Source organism: Melanerpes formicivorus, unplaced genomic scaffold (genome assembly GCF_026170545.1).
Source record: "Melanerpes formicivorus ecotype bairdi unplaced genomic scaffold, bMelFor1.0.p_v2 SCAF_77, whole genome shotgun sequence".
Lineage (NCBI taxonomy): Eukaryota > Metazoa > Chordata > Aves > Piciformes > Picidae > Melanerpes > Melanerpes formicivorus.
The window spans coordinates 1,409,257-1,426,264 of NW_027142429.1; the positions used below are offsets into that span (position 1 = coordinate 1,409,257).

At 49.6% G+C, this 17,008-nt stretch overlaps 1 protein-coding gene across 1 annotated transcript in view; it reads right to left on the reverse strand.

Annotated features, from left to right (window-relative positions):
- Nucleotides 1–14,351: 14,351 nt before the first annotated feature.
- Nucleotides 14,352–17,008, reverse strand: part of ZNF618 (zinc finger protein 618) — an 83,996-nt gene continuing 81,339 nt past the window's right edge. Inside the window, 1 exon segment of the mRNA XM_068164196.1 lies at nucleotides 14,352–16,343. Coding sequence (XP_068020297.1) covers nucleotides 14,830–16,343 — 1,514 coding nt within the window. The 3' untranslated portion in view covers nucleotides 14,352–14,829.

Genomic DNA, 17,008 nt, shown 5'->3' on the forward strand with positions numbered 1-17,008 from the left:
TGCTGCTCCTTGCTGTGCTCCCAGATTCAGGATCTCAGGATGAAGCAGCTCCAAGGAAGGCAAATCATTGCAGAGATGCTGAGTTCAATCAGCTCTGCTGGACTCATCAGTCCTGAAATTAGAGGAAAATAGAGACCCCTCCAGCAGAGCCTGAACTGTGAGCTGCCACTTCCTTTAGTACTGCAGCTAAAGCAGCTGTGTCCTGTGGGGGCAGAAATTAGGGAACTGGGAAGTAACAGAGGATTAGCCTCAGCCTCTTCCACTTCCAGTGGTGGTTAGCTTTTAAATGACTGTGGCCAAAGGGACAATTTAGTGCTGGCAGGCACTGACATGCAGGCCCCAGGCACAAATCCAGGCTGGGTGCAGAGGGGGTTGAGAGCAGCCCTAAAGAAAAAGCCCTGGGGGTGCTGGGTGCTGAGCAGCTCCCCAGGAGCCAGCAGTGCCTCCTGCAGCCCTCAGGCAGCTGTGTGCTGGCTGCAGCCAGAGCAGGGTGGGCAGCAGGGCAGCAGAGGGGATTCTGCCCCTGGGCTCTGCTCTGCTCAGACCTCACCTCCAACCCTGCCTCCAGCTCTGCTGTCCCCAGCAGCAGAAGGACACAGAGCTGCTGGAGTGAGGCCACAAAGATGCTGCCAGGGCTGGAGCAGCTCTGCTGTGAGCACAGGCTGAGGGAGCTGTGAGTGTTCAGCCTGGAGAGAAGGCTTCAGGGGGACCTTAGAGCTCCAGGAAGGCTGCAGAGAGACTTCTCCTGAGGGGGTCTGGAGCCAGGCCAAGGGGGAATGGTTTGGAGCTGAGGAAGTTTTTCAGTAGGTGGATACTGGAATAGGCTGCCCAGAGAGGTTGTGGATGCCTCCTTCTGGAGGTGCTGAAGGCCAGGCTGGATGAGGCCTTGAGCAACCTGGGCAGGGGAGTTAGTGTCAATGATCCCTGAGGTCCCTCCCACCCTGAGCCATACTATGAAGCTGTGGTTCTGTTACTCTGCCAAGGAGCATTGCCCTCCATCCTTCTCTGCCTTTTGGGCAGACATTGTCCATGGCACAGGCTGAGATTTTAAGGCAAATCCTAACTCCTGTCTGCTTTGGGGGTGAGGGGAGCTCATTGTGCTCTGCACTGCAATCACTTTTACATTGACTCTTCTGCAAAGCAGCAGCAGTTCCTGCTGCACTGAGAGATGTGTTTGTGGCTCAGCTCCCCCTTGACTCCAGCCAAGAAGAGTTCACCCAACTGCCAGATCTATCACTGCTCCAACTCATACATTTATAGAATGATGTGGGGGGTTGGCTTGGAAGGGACCTTAAGGATCATCCAGCTCCAAACCCCTGCCATGGGCAGGGACACCTCCCCCCAGCCCAGCTTGCTCAAGGCCTCATCCAGCCTGGCCCTGAACACCTCCAGGCAGGAGGCAGCCACAGCCTCCCTGGGCAGCCTGTGCCAGAGTCTCCCCAGCCTCACTCTCAACAATTTCTTCCTCCTCTCCACTCTCAGTCTCCCCTCTCCCAGCTCAAAGCCATTGTTCCTCATCCTGGCACTCCCAGCCCTTGGCCAGAGTCCCTCCCCAGCTCTCCTGGAGCCCTTCAGGTCCTGGAAGGCTGCTCTGAGGTCTGCCTGGAGCCTTCTCTTCTCCAGGCTGCACAGCCCCAACTCTCCCAGCCTGGCCCCACAGGGGAGGGTCTGCAGCCTCTGATCATCTCTGTGGCCTCCTCTGGAGCCTCTCCAGCAGCTCCAGGTCCTTCCTGTGCTGGGGACCCAGAGCTGGAGGCAGTGCTGCAGGTGGGGGCTGAGCAGAGCGGAGCAGAGGGGCAGAATCCCCTCCCTGTGCGGCGTTTCCCTCGGCACAAGCTGCCAGCCGGCCCTGGCCGCTGCCCCCTCCCCTGGCTCGAGGAACAGAACACTTCAGACACTTGGTGGTTGTGGTTTTTTTTTTCCTCTTTTTTTTTTTTCTTTTTCTAAAGGTTGTTTTATTGGAAAACCATAAATACAACACTGACATGAGAACCCTCCAGCAACAGATGCGGCCTTGCAGGCACAGTTTTGTCTTCTGCCTTGGCAGCAACTCGGAAAAGGACGTTGCAGAAACACAACTCTAAGAGATCTCCAAGGGCCAGAGCTCTGGGGCTGCTGGGCTGCTTTGGAGGCTTCAGTGGAACTATTCCTCCTCTCCCGTGGAATATTTCCCATTCAGACAGCAACAGACTTGGTCAAACAGAAAAACAAACCCCAAACCAGCAACATTGAGAAGAGCTGCGATTAGTGCTTGGCTTTATTCAAAACAACAACACAAAAGGTGGTTTATTCTCTTCTTTTCTTCAGTTAGTTCTTTATTTCCCTCTTTAGTAACCCTTTGCCTCTGACCTCAGCCCTCGAAGCGTCAACCAGCACTGACTTAGCAGGAAGGGTAAAAACCAGCGACCCAAACAGTGACCAAACCCAACACAACCAAGCCCAACAGCGACCAAACCATCAGCAACCAAACCAAACAGTGACCAAAACAAACAGCAACCAAACCCAACACAACCAAGCCCAACAGTGACCAAACCATCAGCAACCAAACCAAACAGCGACCAAACCAAACAGTGAACAAAACAAACAGTGACCAAACCCAACACAACCAAACCCAACAGCGACCAAACCAAACAGCAACCAAACCAGTGACCAAACCAGTGACCAAACCCAACAGCAACCAAACCAAACAGCAACCAAACCAAACAGCGACCAAACCCAACACAACCAAACCATCAGCAACCAAACCAAACAGTGACCAAACCAAACAACAAATCAAAGATCAACCAAACCCAACAGCAACCAAACCATCAGCAACCAGTGACCAAACCAAACATCGACCAAACCAAACAGCAACCAAACCAAACAGCAACCAAACCATCAGCAACCAAAACAGCCAGAAACCAAAACCAACAGCAACCGACCCCAACAACCAAAACCAACAGCAACCAACCCCAACAATCAAAACAACCAGCAACCGAAACAAATAGCAATCAGAACAACCAGCAACCGAAACCAGCAACCCAAACAACCAGCAACAAAACCCAACAGCAACCAAAACCAACAACAACCAAAACAGCCATCAACCAAAACAACCAACAACCAAAACAACCAGCAACCAAAACAGCCATCAACCAAAACAACCAGCAACCAAAACAAATAGCAATCAAAACAACCAGCAACCAAACCCAACAACCAAAACAACCAGCAACCAAAACAAGCAGCAATCAAAACAACCAGCAACCAAACCAAACAGCAATCAAAACAACCAGCAACCAAAACAAGCAGCAATCAAAACAACCAGCAACCGAAACCAACAACAACCAAACCCAACAGCAGCCAAACCCAACTAAAACAACCAGCAACCAAAACAAACAGCAATCAAAACAACCAGCAACCAAAACCAACAACCAAAACCAGCAACCAAACCAACCAGCAACCAAAACAAACAGCAACCAAGACAACCAGCAACCAAAACCAACAACCAAAACCAGCATCAAACCAACCAGCAACCAAACCCAACAACAACCAAAACAACCAGCAACCAAACCCAACAGCAACCAAAGCCAAAGAAAGGGAAAACAAATCCAACACCCAAACAACAGCAAAATAAACCCCAACAAAACCAAATTAAAGGACAAAAAGCCCCAAGCAAACCCAACCCAACCCAACCCAAAACCTAACACAAACAAAACTCCCCAAACTAAACACAAACCCCCCAAACAACCCCAACCAAACCCAACCCAAAACCTAACAAAAAGCAAACAAGAAACCCCAAACTAGACACAGAAAACCCCAACCCAACCAACCCAACCCAAGACCTAACAAAAAGCAAACAAAACTCCCCAAACACATAAACCCCAAACAACAAACCCAACCAAACCCAACCCAAAACCTAACAAAAAGCAAACAAGAAGCCCCAAACTAGACACATAAACCCCAACCCAACCAAACCAATCCAAGACCTAACAAAAAGCAAACAAGAAGCCCCAAACTAGGCACAAACCCCCCCAAATAACACAAAAACCCAAACAAACCCAACCCAAAACCTCATGAAAAAGCAAACACCACTCCCCAAACTAAACACAAACCCCCCAAACAAAAACCCCCAAACCCAACCAACCCAAGACCTAACAAAAAGCAAACAGGAACCCCCAAACTAAACACAGAAACCCCAAACAGCAAAAAACCCCAAACCAAAGCCAAACAAAAGCCCTCAAACCCCAAAAGACCCAAACCAAAAAGCCCTAACCCAAACTGAACCAAACCAACAAAAAGCTCAACCAAAAAAGGACATTAAAAAGAAGCAAATAAAAAACCCCAAACCAAACCAAACCCAAAAAACCCCAAATAAAACCAAAGAACAAAAAACCCCAAACAAAACCAAACCAGAAACAAAAACCCCAATGACCCCCCCCAAAAATCCCCAACAAAACCAAAAACCCCACCACTAAATAAAACCAAACACAAAGCCCCCCCAAAAAAGAACAAAAGTAACCCCCAAACAAAACCCTAACACTAAACTCAAACCCCAAACCCCAAACCCAAACCAGAAGCAACAAAAGTGACCCCAACCCCCCCCAAAAGAACATCAAAACCCTCTTAACCCAACCCCCAACCAAACTCCCCCAACCCCAACGACCAAACCTGAACTCCTCCAACTTAAACCCGAAGCTCAGGAGGGCCTGGAGTCAGCCTTCAGCCTTTCCTAGCTCACATCAACAACCACCACCAAAACCCTAAGCCCGAACCCAACCAAACTAACAACCAACCGACCAAAAAACCCCAAAAGCAAGCAAACAAAACCACTCCCCCCCAAAAAAAAAACCCCAAGCAATGCAAGAACCAAACTAACCAAAACCCAACCAAAAAGCCCCAAAAGGAACCAAACAAAAACCATCCCCCCCCAATAAAAACCCCAAGCAATGCAAGAACCAAACTAACCAAAACCCAACCAAAAAAACCCAAAAGGAACCAAACAAATCCACTCCCCTCCCCCCAAAAAAACCTAAGCAATACAAAACCCAACCTAACAAAAACCTAACCAAAACTCCCTAAAAGCAACCAAAATGCACCCCCCCAATAAAAACCCCAAGCAATGCAAAAATCAACCTAACCAAAACCCAACCAACCAAAAACCCCCAAAAGCAACCAAACAAAAACCATCCCCTCCAATAAAAACCCCAAGCAATGCAAAAGCCAACCTAGGAAAAACCTAACCAACCAAACCCCCCCAAAAGCAACCAACCCCCCCCCCCAATAAAACCCCAAGCAATGCAGAAACCAAACTAACCAAAACCCAACCAAAAAAACCCAAAAGCAACCAACCAAAACCCACTCCCCCCAAAAAAACCCTAAGCAATTCAAAAGCCAACCTAACAACCCCCCAACCAACCAAAATCCACCCCCCTAAGAAAACACAACCCAAGCAATACAAAACCCAAACTAACCAAAACCCAACCAACCAAAGAACCCCCAAAGCAACCAAACAAAACCCACTGCCCCCCCAAAGAACCCCAAGCAATGCAAAAGCCAACCTAACAAACCCCCAACCAACCAAACACCCCCCCAAAAAGAACCCCAAGTAATGCAAAAGCCAACCTAACAAACCCCCAACCAACCAAAACCCAGCCCCCCAAAAGAGAACCCCAAGCAATGCAAAAGCCAACCTAACAAAAACCTAACCAAACGCCCCAAAAGCAACCCAACCCCCCCCCAAAAGAAGCCTAAGCAATGCAAAAGCCAACCTAACAAACCCCCAACCAACCAAGCACCCCCCCCAAAAAGAACCCCAAGCAATGCAAAAGCCAACCTAACAAAAAACTAACCAAACTCCCCAAAAGCAACCCTAACCCACCCCCCCAATAAAAACCCCTAAGCAATGCAAAACCCAACCTAACAAACCCCCAACCAAAATCCACCTCACCAAAAAAGCACAACCCAAGCAATACAAAAACCAAACTAACCAAAACCCAACCAACCAAAGAACCCCCAAAGCAACCAACCAAAACCCACTCCCCCCCAAAAAAACCCCTAAGCAATTCAAAAGCCAACCTAACAAAACCCCAACCAATCAAGCACCACCCCCCCAAAAAGAACCCCAAGCAATGCAAAAGCCAACCTAACAAAAACCTAACCGAACTCCCCAAAAGTAACCCGAACCCACCCCCCAATAAAACCCCCAAGCAATGCAAAAGCCAACATAAGAAAACCTAACCAAACTCCCCAAAAGCAACCCAACCCCCCCAAAAACAACCCCAAGCAATGCAAAAGCCAACCTAACAAAACCCCAACCAACCAAGCACCCCCCCCAATAAAAACCCCCAAGCAATGCAAAAACCAACCTAACAAAACCCCAACCAACCAAACCCCCCCCCCAAAAGAACCCCAAGCAATGCAAAAGCCAACCTAACAAAAACCTAACCAAACTCCCCCAAAGCAACCCAACCCCCCCCAAAAGAACCCCAAGCAATGCAAAAGCCAACCTAACAAAAACCTAACCAAACTCCCCCAAAGCAACCCAACCCCCCCCCCAAAAGAACCCCAAGCAATGCAAAAGCCAACCTAACAAAACCTAACCAAACTCCCCAAAAGTAACCCGAACCCACCCCCCCAATAAAAACCCCTAGGCAATGCAAAACCCAACCTAACAACCCCCCAACCAACCTACCCCCACCCCCCCTAAAGAACCCCCAAGCCACACAACAGCCAAAAGCCGCACCGGCAACGCAACCCCCTGCAGTCTTGCTCCCCACTGAGTCACTCCACCCACACCACCGCTTCCAGCCCGGCTGTCGGGGCAGGCTTTTTGCTTTCTCTCTTTTTCCTTCTGTTTTGCGGTGTTGTCGAGTTATTTTTTTTTTTACTCTTTTTTGTTTGTTTGATTTTTATTCTTTTATCATCTCTTTATTTCCCCCCCCCCTCCCCTCCCGTTCCTACGAACACAGCAAGCTGCGAGCTCGGGTGAAGCTTTTGTGTTTCTCGGTACAGTCGGTGGCGCAGCGCGGGGCCAGCTGCCCGCACGGCTCCCCCCCTGCTGCCAGGACGACGAAAAGCCAGCGGTGGCGCCGTAGAAAAATAGTGTCGCTACAAAAGTATAAATTAATGCTACCGGTATTAAGAAATATGAAACACATAAAACTCAGAGGAGGATTAAGAAAAATATTCATTAATACCTGTAGAAAAACTCTGGCCTAAAAAAGATATTTTTTTTTTTTCATTTTTTAACCTTTTTTTTTTGGTCATTTTTGTAATTTTTTGAATTTTTTTTTGGGTTTTTGTCGTTTTTTCTGATTTTTTATTTTTACTTTTTTTTTTTTTGCTATTTTTAAATATTTTTTTCTATTTTTTAGTTTTTTTTTTTTTCCTATTTTGTAATTTTCTGTTTTTGGCTATTTTTTATTTTTTTCCTATTTTTTCTTTTTTTTTTTTGGCTTTTTTTGCTATTTTTTAAATTATTTTTTCTATTTTTAATTTTTTTCCTATTTTTTATTTTTTTTTTTTTTTGGCTTTTTTTGCTATTTTTTAAATTATTTTTTCTATTTTTTTCTATTTTTAATTTTTTTGCTATTTTTAATTTTTTCCTATTTTTAAATTTTTTAATTTTTCTTTTTTTTTTGCTTTTTTAAATTATTTTTTCTATTTTTAATTTTATTTTTTTGCTATTTAAAAAAAAATTTCTTTTTTTTTTTTTGGCTATTTTTAATTTTCTTTTTTTGGCTATTTCCCCCCCCCATATTTTTTAATTTTCTATTTTTGGCTTTTTTTTTTTGCTATTTTAAAAATATTTTCTACTTTTTTATATTTTTAATTTTATTTTTTTCTATTTTTAATTTTTTTCTATTTTTAATTTTCTTTTTTTTCTATTTTTAATTTTCTTTTTTTTTCTATTTTTAATTTTCTCTTTTTGGGGCTATTTTAATTTTTTTTCTATTTTTTGTGGGTTCTTTTTCCTCTTTTTTCCCTATTTTTTTCTCTTTCTGGTTGTTATTAGTTTCCTTCTTTTTGGGGGTTCTATTTAGTTTTTTCTCATTTTCAGTTTTTGCTTTCTTATTTTTGATTTATTTTTTATTTTCCTTTTTATTGGGGGGTTTCTATTTCATTTTTCCACATTTTTGGTTTTCTCATTTTCAGTTTTTGCTTTCCTATTTTTGTTTTATTTCTAATTTTCCATCTTTTTGGTTCTGTTTCATTTTTTCCACATTTTTGGTTTTCTCACTTTTGCTTTCTTATTTTTCTTTTATTTCTATTTTTTATTTTCCTTTTTTTTTGGGGGGGGGTTCCATTTCCTTTTTCCACATTTTTGGCTTTCTCATTTTCAGATTTTTGCTTTCTTATTTTTCTTTTATTTCGATTTTTTGTTTTCATTTTTTCTTTCTGATGTTGACTGTTTTCTCAGGTTTATTTTTTTCATCTTTATTTTTTGCTGTTGTTTGGTTTTGATTTTCCTTATTTTTACCTTTTTTTTGTTTTCAAATTCTATTTTTCTTATTTTTTTGTTCTCCATTTTTTCATTTTCCAATTTTTTGGGGGGTTTGCTTTCTAATTTTTTTTTTTTTGGATTTTGTTTCCTTATTTTGTTGTATTTTTTCTTTTCTATTTATTTTTTTCTTATTTTTTTTCCCATTTCTTAATTTTTTAGTTTTTCTTCTTATTTTTCTCTTATCTTTTTTTTCTTATTTATTTTTATTTCTACTTCTTATTTTTTCTTATATTTATTTATTTTTTCTTCTTTTTCCTTCACTCCTATTTTTCTTCTTATTTTTTCTTACTTGTTATTTCTTACTGTTTCATATTTTGTCTTATTTCTTGTTTAGTTATTTTTTGTGGGTTTTTGTCTTTTCTTTGTGTTTTCTTTCTTTGTGTTCTTTTGTCTTTGCCTTTTTATGTTTGTTTTTTTTCTCTTTTCTTTGTGTTTTGTTGTTTTCCTTGCAGGATGACGTGAGGATGAGATTCTTGCACTCGCAGGTAGGAGACACACCCGGGCGTGTCTGTGCTATTGCCTACAACTGTCTGCGTCTACAGGGAGGAAGGGAAGGCGGAGGAGGTGCTGAGGTGGGGTGGGAGGAGGGTGAGGAGAAGGTTCCTTGCTTTGCTTGATGGGACAAGGAGGATTCGGCTCCCTGGAGGAGGGTGAGGGCCAGGAACAGCTTCTCTTGTCAGGCTGCCTGCAAACAAGCATCTCCTGGTGGGTTGCTTGCTTGGCTGGCATCACACTGCCTAACCATGGCATGGAGCAGAGTCATGGCACTGCCTAACCATGGCATGGAGCAGAGTCATGGCACTGCCTAACCATGACATGGAGCAGAGTCATGGCACTGCCTAACCATGGTGTGGAGCAGAGTCATGGCACTGCCTAACCGTGGTGTGAAGCAGGGTCATGGCACTGCCTAACCATGGTGTGGAGCAGAGTCATGGCACTGCCTAACCATGGCATGGAGCAGTCATGGCACTGCCTAGTCACAGTGTGGAGCAGTCATAGCACTGCATAACCATGGCAAGGAGCAGAGTCATGGCACTGCCTAACCATGGTGTGGAGCAGAGTCATGGCACTGCCCAGCCATGGTGTGGGCCTGGTGAGTTCCTCCTGCTCTGGCAGCCTTGGCCAGGTGCCTGCCACCAATGTTTTGGTGCAGCTGGTATCAGACTTCCTTTGTAAGTAACTCAAGCCCAAAGGTCTGGAGTCCCTGTGAGTCGAATGGGACCATGGAAAACAGCTCCTACGACTGCTGCTCCTTGCAGAGCAGGCCTCCTTCCCCAGGCAGAAAGCTCCTCTCCACAGACAGCAAGAGGAAAATAAAGCCCTTCTCCCAACCCCCCAGCCCATCCCCTCCCATCCCACCCCCCCCCCCCCCACCACAGAGACCGCCATGAGAACCCCCAGGAGACCCAAAAGGAGCCCTCAGGGCTGCTGAGGCTGGAAGTGTCTTTGTAAGGAACTTTGGTTGTAAGAAGCAAGGCTCTGACCTGCCTCTGCTCATCACCTCCAGGGGCCAACATTCCCCTCGGTAAGGCTGCGCTGCTCACTCGGCTACCAGGACACCTCCAGAGCCACGGGAGGGAGGAACTCCTTCAGCAGTGGTTGGTGTTGGGCACCACTAAGCCATCCACCTGCAGCAGCTCCTCTCACCAATCCTGACTCAGCTGCCTACAGACCACACAACCCTGAAGGGTTGCCCTGGGCACACCGAGGCCAACGCGAGCAAAGCTCTTCCCTCCGGCCCTAAAGCAAAGGGGGAGGACAACCCCCAAGTGAGCAGCCAAACAACCCCCAAATGAAACAGCCCCCCCCCGACATTCGCTACCCACACCAAGCCCAGGGCACCACTCTCTCATTGGTTCACCATTTCTGGCCTAGCAAAAGCAAACTACAGCACAGCAGCAGCGAGGTGGCCCCCAGCCGGGAGCTGCGCCTGGGGTCACCTCGCTGCCATCTCTTGTTTGGTTCAGCAACGCTTCCAAAGCCCCAGGAAGATGATGGCACAGGGACAGGGACAGGGGCAGGTCCCACAGGCTGTGGGAGGGAGTTCTTATTGCTATGGAGCTACATCCTCAGGAGTATCTGAGACAGGACACGGCGTCTCAGCTGACGTTCCTGGGCATGCCCAACGGATCCCACGGACTCAAGACCATGGTGTAGCACAAGACATGCACAGCAGAAGCAGCAACACATTTAATGTTCTCTCCCCACCCCAGTCCTTTCGCCTCCTGGCAGTGCCAGGGCTGATCTTTGCTCCTCAGCTGGTGTTTGCCCCTCTGTCCCACCAGCCCAGCGGCCACCTCCCTCCTTTGTCACACCTGCTTAGTGCCCACACTGGAGGAGGGTTTGGGGCTGGTGGGGAGCAGGGTAATGTGGAGGAAGATGCTCTGTGAACCCTCCTGGACCTCCTGGACAGGACTGGCATTTCCCACCTCCACATCCAGCCCCTTTCCTCTGGCAAGGCCCAAAGCAGCCCTGTGCTAAGCCTACTGAGTGTGCTCCAGGGAGCTGGGAGCCTTCTGCACACAACAGGGTTCAAAACCCCACTCCTGTAACAGATGAAGATTTCTCCACCCTGAGGTTTCCCAGAAGCTGCCTATAGTGTCTTTTTGTTCACTTTCATCCCATTTCTCCTAACTATTCCTTAGGGAGCTTGTCCCTTCCTGTGTGTGCTCTCCCTGAGTGCTCACCGAGCTCCTCTCCACCTCCTCTGGCCAGAGTGATGCCATCAGAGACCCAAGTCCCTCTGCAGCACCAAGCAGCACTTCCAGCCCTTCCCTGACTCTCTGGCTGCCCTTGGATTCAGCACTAACCTGGTGGAAACGCACCCAGCACTGCCTCAGTCACCCTGCTCCTGTGCTGCCCTATGTCCTGCCTCGTCTCCTGCAGGAGCCAGGAGGTGGAAGTGGTCCCTCAGGCAGGGCAGGGCTGAGCAGACTCCTCCACCAGTATGGATTTACAGTGATGTCCTCTCCTGCTGAACATCCCATGGTATTGCCAGCAGCTGGAGAAACACAAACCACTCCCCCTGAGGCACCTCACTGAAGGCTGCCTGAGCCCAGACACCAGCGCTCAAGAGCTCAGGCTGCTCTCAGCAGTGTCTCTCCTCTCTTCTCAGCCATTCCCAAGCTTGGAGAGCATCTGCCACAACTTCACATGGGGATCAGGAGTCCCTGAGCTGCTGCTGGACATATTCTCTGATCAGCAGGAGAACACCCAGCAAGCACAGTTAAACCAGTGCAGGTGGTTCGTGTGGACACTCAAACCAGTTCATCCCAAAGCATTTTAAGCAGCAGTGAGCAAAGAATGGAACTGGACAAGCCTGAGAGCAGAGTCAGCTTGCCCAGACTCACCAGTTCCAATGCAACCAAACCAGTGTTCTGAGGACAGTCCCAGAGCTTTGACAGAAAGCAGTTTCCTTCCACCTGAAACCCACCCAGATACAAGACACTGAGCCCATCTTGCAAGCCAGAACACAGCTACTGCTGGAGACATGAGGAGAAGACACAGACTGAGGACACAGATCTGGGCTCCATGCTCTCCACTGACCCTCTGGCTGCCCTACTCACACAGAAAGAACAAAGAGCTCCACCTTTGGATCCCACTCCCCCAGTTTTCTAGTAACAAGGATCTTCAGGCAGGACTGGAAGGTCCTTCCTTCTTTACAGTTAATCTCCTGTTGGTGCCTGCTCCCCACCTGAAGATCATCAGCCCTGCCAGAGCAAACTGTGAAGTCAGAAAGTGAAGTCCGCGAGGTCAGGCAGAGAGTAAGCAGCAAGAAATGGATGCCTGGAGGGGACACAGCACATTTCTCAGGTGTGAGTAGAGGAAACAAACAAGCAGAAGGCAAATTCCCAGCAGGACTGTCACATCTCTGGCCAAACCAGGAGACCCTCTCCTCTTGGGTATCTCACAGAAGATGGGCAGTGCTCCTTCCTCATCCTGAGCCAACAGAGGAGTTTGGGTTGGAGGAACCTGGCAAACTAAGGGCTGCCCAAATACAGACCCTGGTAAAGTATCTTTGCTCCCAGGTCTTAAAGGGGGAAGGAGAAAGAGGAGCAAAGCTGTGGCATTCAGGCACTCCAGATGTGTTTCTCTCCTTTTAATGGAGCAGAGAGTACCAGACAGAAGTCAGCCTGTGAGGAGGCACAGCCCCAACAGCTCCTCTGAGCTCACCACCCTGTGACCATGTCTAAGACTCAGGAAAAGCTGTGGCTTCTTCCTCCAAGTCACTGGAGAAGGAGGCTGCCCAACCAGCTCCTCTTCTCATGGACTTCAGGGCTTGCTCTTTCCAGCCAGCAAACTGCTGCCCTGAGCCCCCTGCAGGGAAGCTGTCAGTCAGTGCCTCTCACGCTCCAGACATCTGCACACAAAGCCTGAGGGACTGGGTTTGCCACTTCTCATGTCCTGGGACTTGCAACTTCCAACAGAGACAGGCAGGTGGGACCTTGGTTTAACACCTGCTCAACAGCAGCAGTGCAAAGAGGGCCCCCAGGTTCTCACTGCACTGCCACAGCAGAGCACACCCCTGTGCCCTCCAAGGGCTTCAGCTGCCTGCTTGCAGCTGAGCGACTCCAGCCTGCTGAGCTCTGCTGCCCCTGTGACCACAGCCCCAGAGCACACTCCTGCAAGCAGGACAGACAGCTTCCAAAGGAAGAATCTGCTTCCACTTGCCTCTGGGAAGCAAGTCCCAGTGATGAGAACTGAACAGCTTGGCCCCAGAAGCTGGGGATTGTCCAAGAGGCACCAAACCCTCCTCCAGCAGCCAGCTCTGTGCCTAGTGGCGGCAGAAGCAGCGGAGCACCGGCTGTGGTGGCCAGCAGAGAGACTGAGGTGGGTTTGGGTTGTGAGGATCTCTAGTTGCATTCAGTGTGAACCTTGAAGGGCCCACGGCCTTCCTGGGCAGAAGGTTCAGCAACACAAGTAGTGTAATGCACTGCAGGTATCAGACATTCGTGCTACCAGAGGGAACCGTTGCACAGCAAATGGGAAGAGGTTCTCTGCACTCAGTCAGGGGCACTTACATTCAGAGGGATCTTTGAGCACTTCCCTTCAAACCCCAGTTTGCCACAGCTGATGATCTTTGCTCCCCTGAAAGATCACACACCTTGGTTTGGCCTTGGCTTAGTTTGAGGGCACTGAGGAACTCCTGACAACTAAATTTGGGCTGCAAGGGCTCTCAGTGGCAGCTGGCAGACCCCAGCGAGCTCAGTGGGGGCTCACAGACGTCTCAGCTGCCACCACTTGCTTGCTCTTCCTGGTTTCTAGCTGCCGTGGTTCCTGTGAGGTTGGAGGTTGGTGTTTAATCACCAATGGGCTGCTCTAGAAGTTGGAGAAGCTCTGATGGACAGAGGAGAGAATCTGCACTGGGAATTCAGGGAGGAAGCTGTGCTGTAAAAAATAAACACCCAACAACAAGCCCAAGAAATGTAACCAGTGTCAGACACTTTCTGCCAGGAACCACTGCTCTGGGCTTGAAACCTGACTGACCAGCACTGGCTAACAGGGGCAGCTCTGGCCTGGGAGCCGACGCAGAGGAAGAGCTCTTGGGGGTCTCAGATGCTAAAAATGGACTAAAAACACAGCCTTAAGGTCTCCCTTCCTAATTCCTCCAGCTGCTGCTGCTGCTAAAACCACAGCTGCCCTGCTGGTGCGGCGAGAAGGCTGCAGACAAACGCCCTCAAGGTGCAGAGTGAAGCCAAAGGAGCCAAGTCCAGCGCAGAACTGGGGGGGGGTGGTGGTGGTGTTGGCTGTCCTCTGATTATCCACAGCAAGACGGCCCCCGGGGCTGGGGGGGGGGAACGAGAGGAAAGGGTAGGAGTTGGGGGGGGGGGGGGGAGGAGAAACAAACAAAATAAAACCCAGAAACTTCAAGTCACTTTTAGATCTCAGCTGCCTGAAGACTTTAGAACATCAGCCTCCCATTTGTCTGCCCACTTGAAAACATCAGAGAGTCTGTCAAGTCCACACACTAAGGTCGGGAAAGCAGCACAGGCCTGGCAGAGGGCTGTCTCTCTCTCTCTCTCTTTATCTCTCTCTCTCTCTTCCCTGTGCTCAGCTTTTCCTTTCCAACTTAATCTTTAGATATATTTATATTTTATATATATATATATATATATAAAAAAGCACTTGGTTTGTTTCCAGGGGGGCATTCATAATGAGGTCCACAGTGTTTAGAACTTAAAATCCTTTCTTTTGTTTTTCTCTCTCTCTCTCTCTCTCTTTGTTTTGGAACAGTGTTTGCAAAGTTGCTTGTTTTTTCTCTCTCTCTCTCTCTCTCTCTGTGTGTGTGTGTGTTGGGTTTTTGTGTGGTGTTTTATTATTGTTATCCCAAAAAGAAAAGAAGTCTAAAGTTAAAGCATGTTGGACTTCAAAAACATGAGTTTGTTCATGTCTTCCGGGCTGAGTAGCCTTCTCCTCTTGATCAAGAGAGCCTGCTCGCACATATTTACACACTCGCTTCTGGCCCCCACGGCGGGCACCGCCAGGAGCCAGAAGGCCAGCTTGGCGAGTTTCGTGTGCTTCTGGGTCACACACGACCAGTACTGGAAGAGGTCAGGGGTGGCCTGGAAGAGAGGTTCCTGCAAGTAGTCGTAGACTTCGTTTTTCCCGAACCAGTCTTCCTCCTGAGCTGCCGTGGCCTCCCCTGCCCCCCGAGGCTTCTTGGTCGAAGGCTCGAACTCCGTCTCTTCCACCCAGGACTCCTTCACCTCGTTGATCAGCTCGCAGACCTTGCCGATGATCTCCTCGTGCTGGTAGGGCGGCACGGGCCGCAGCTTCTGCTGGGGGTCCAGGATCATGGCCACCTTGTGCGCCGAGTGCACCTTGAAGTTCTCCTTCAGCGCCTCCAAGAAGAGGTGGCAGAGCTTGCTGACCACGCCGGCGTCGTTGGCCTTGGAGGTGAAGAGCTTCTCCAGCTTGACGTAGGTGGGCAGCACCAGCTGCAGGGTGGGCCGGCTCTCGTTGCTCAGCTCGATCACCGCCTGCTTCACCGGCGCCAGGATGGCCGCCAGGTTGCTGAGCAGGTGCTTGTTCAGGTTCTGGATGAGGTTCATCTTCTTGGCCCTGCTGTAGAACTCGCAGATCTGCTCGTAGCGCTCGTGGACCAGCAGCAGGGAGTCGGTGACCGAGTTCCAGCAGGGCGGGGGGGAGGTCTCCTCCAGGGAGCCGAAGGTCTCCTTGGAGAGGCCCGTGGACCCCGCCAGGTCCTCGCAGACGTTCAGCAGCTCGATCACCTCCAGCATGTTGCGGGCCTGCAGCGTCCTCTTGTTGAGCACGCTCTGCACCACGGCGTTGAGGGCGCAGGCGGAGCAGCGCAGGCACATGCCCGCCTTGGAGAAGGCCGAGGCGTTGACCCTGCAGTCCGTGACGTAGACCGTCCTGATCTCCGACATGACGAACTCCGAGAGCACGTTCTGCACCCAGTGCGGGATGAAGTCGCCGCTCTCCCGCAGCTCCACGCCCTTGATGCCCAGCACGTAGCTCTTGATGTGGTTGCCCTCCACCTGGTAGGCCGTCAGGATGTAGCAGGAGTCGGGCCCCACGCTCTGCGAGTGGCAGGTGACGCCGATGCCCAGGCAGGCGTTGCTGCCCAGGGCGCAGGTGACCTTCACCTTCACCTGGTTGTACATCCTGGGCAGGTGCTTGAGCGCCAGCGTGTTGAAGTTGCCCAGGATCTCGGTGACGGAGAAGGCTCCGTAGCGAGCGCCGCTGTCCACCAGCGTCTGCGCCAGCTTGATGAACTCCTTGCCGCTCACCACGCTGAGGGCCCCCAGGTCGGTGCACATCACCCGGAGCAGCCTCTCGGCGATGTTCTGCCTCTCCTTCTCCGGGATCGTGCTGTTCCCCACCGAGCCGCTCGGCGGCGCTGCAGCGGGACACAGGGGGGGGACAGAGAGCAGCCTGTCAGCACCACTCCGCGGCGGCACAAACCCGCCAGGTGGAACGAGCCCACACGGTGCAAGAGGCATCCCCAGCCCTGGATTGCTTCCCTCAAGGCCTTCTGGAAGAGGAACCTCCAGGTCTTGCTGTTGCTTAGAGCAGCAAGGGACCTCATCTGTGCGGTCTGCCTGCTGTGGGGACTGAGACAGAGCAATGCCATCTGTTCCCTGTGTGCCTTCACAGCTGCCAGAGATGCCTCCAACCAGTGGCCTCTCCATGGTGTTCACTGAGGAACAAGCTGAGGAAGTTAGATTCACACAGACAGTCCACTGCCCACACCCAGCCCACCCAGCTGGAGGGGTGCACAGCTTCCCATTGCTGTGCCTGCAGCCTCTGCTTTGGGACAGGCATTTTGAGAGGAGATGCTTCAGCAAAGCACACAACCTCCTCCACCATCTCAAACACTGCTGAGGACCAAGCTTTATGGATTCAGAGAATGGTTGGAGTTGGAAGGGACCTTCAAGATCACCCAGTCCCAACCCCCTGCCATGGGCAGGGACACCTCCCACCAGCCCAGCTTGCTCAAGGCCTCATCCTTGAACACCTTCAGGGATGGGCAGCCACAGCCTCCCTGGGCAGCCTGTGCCAGAG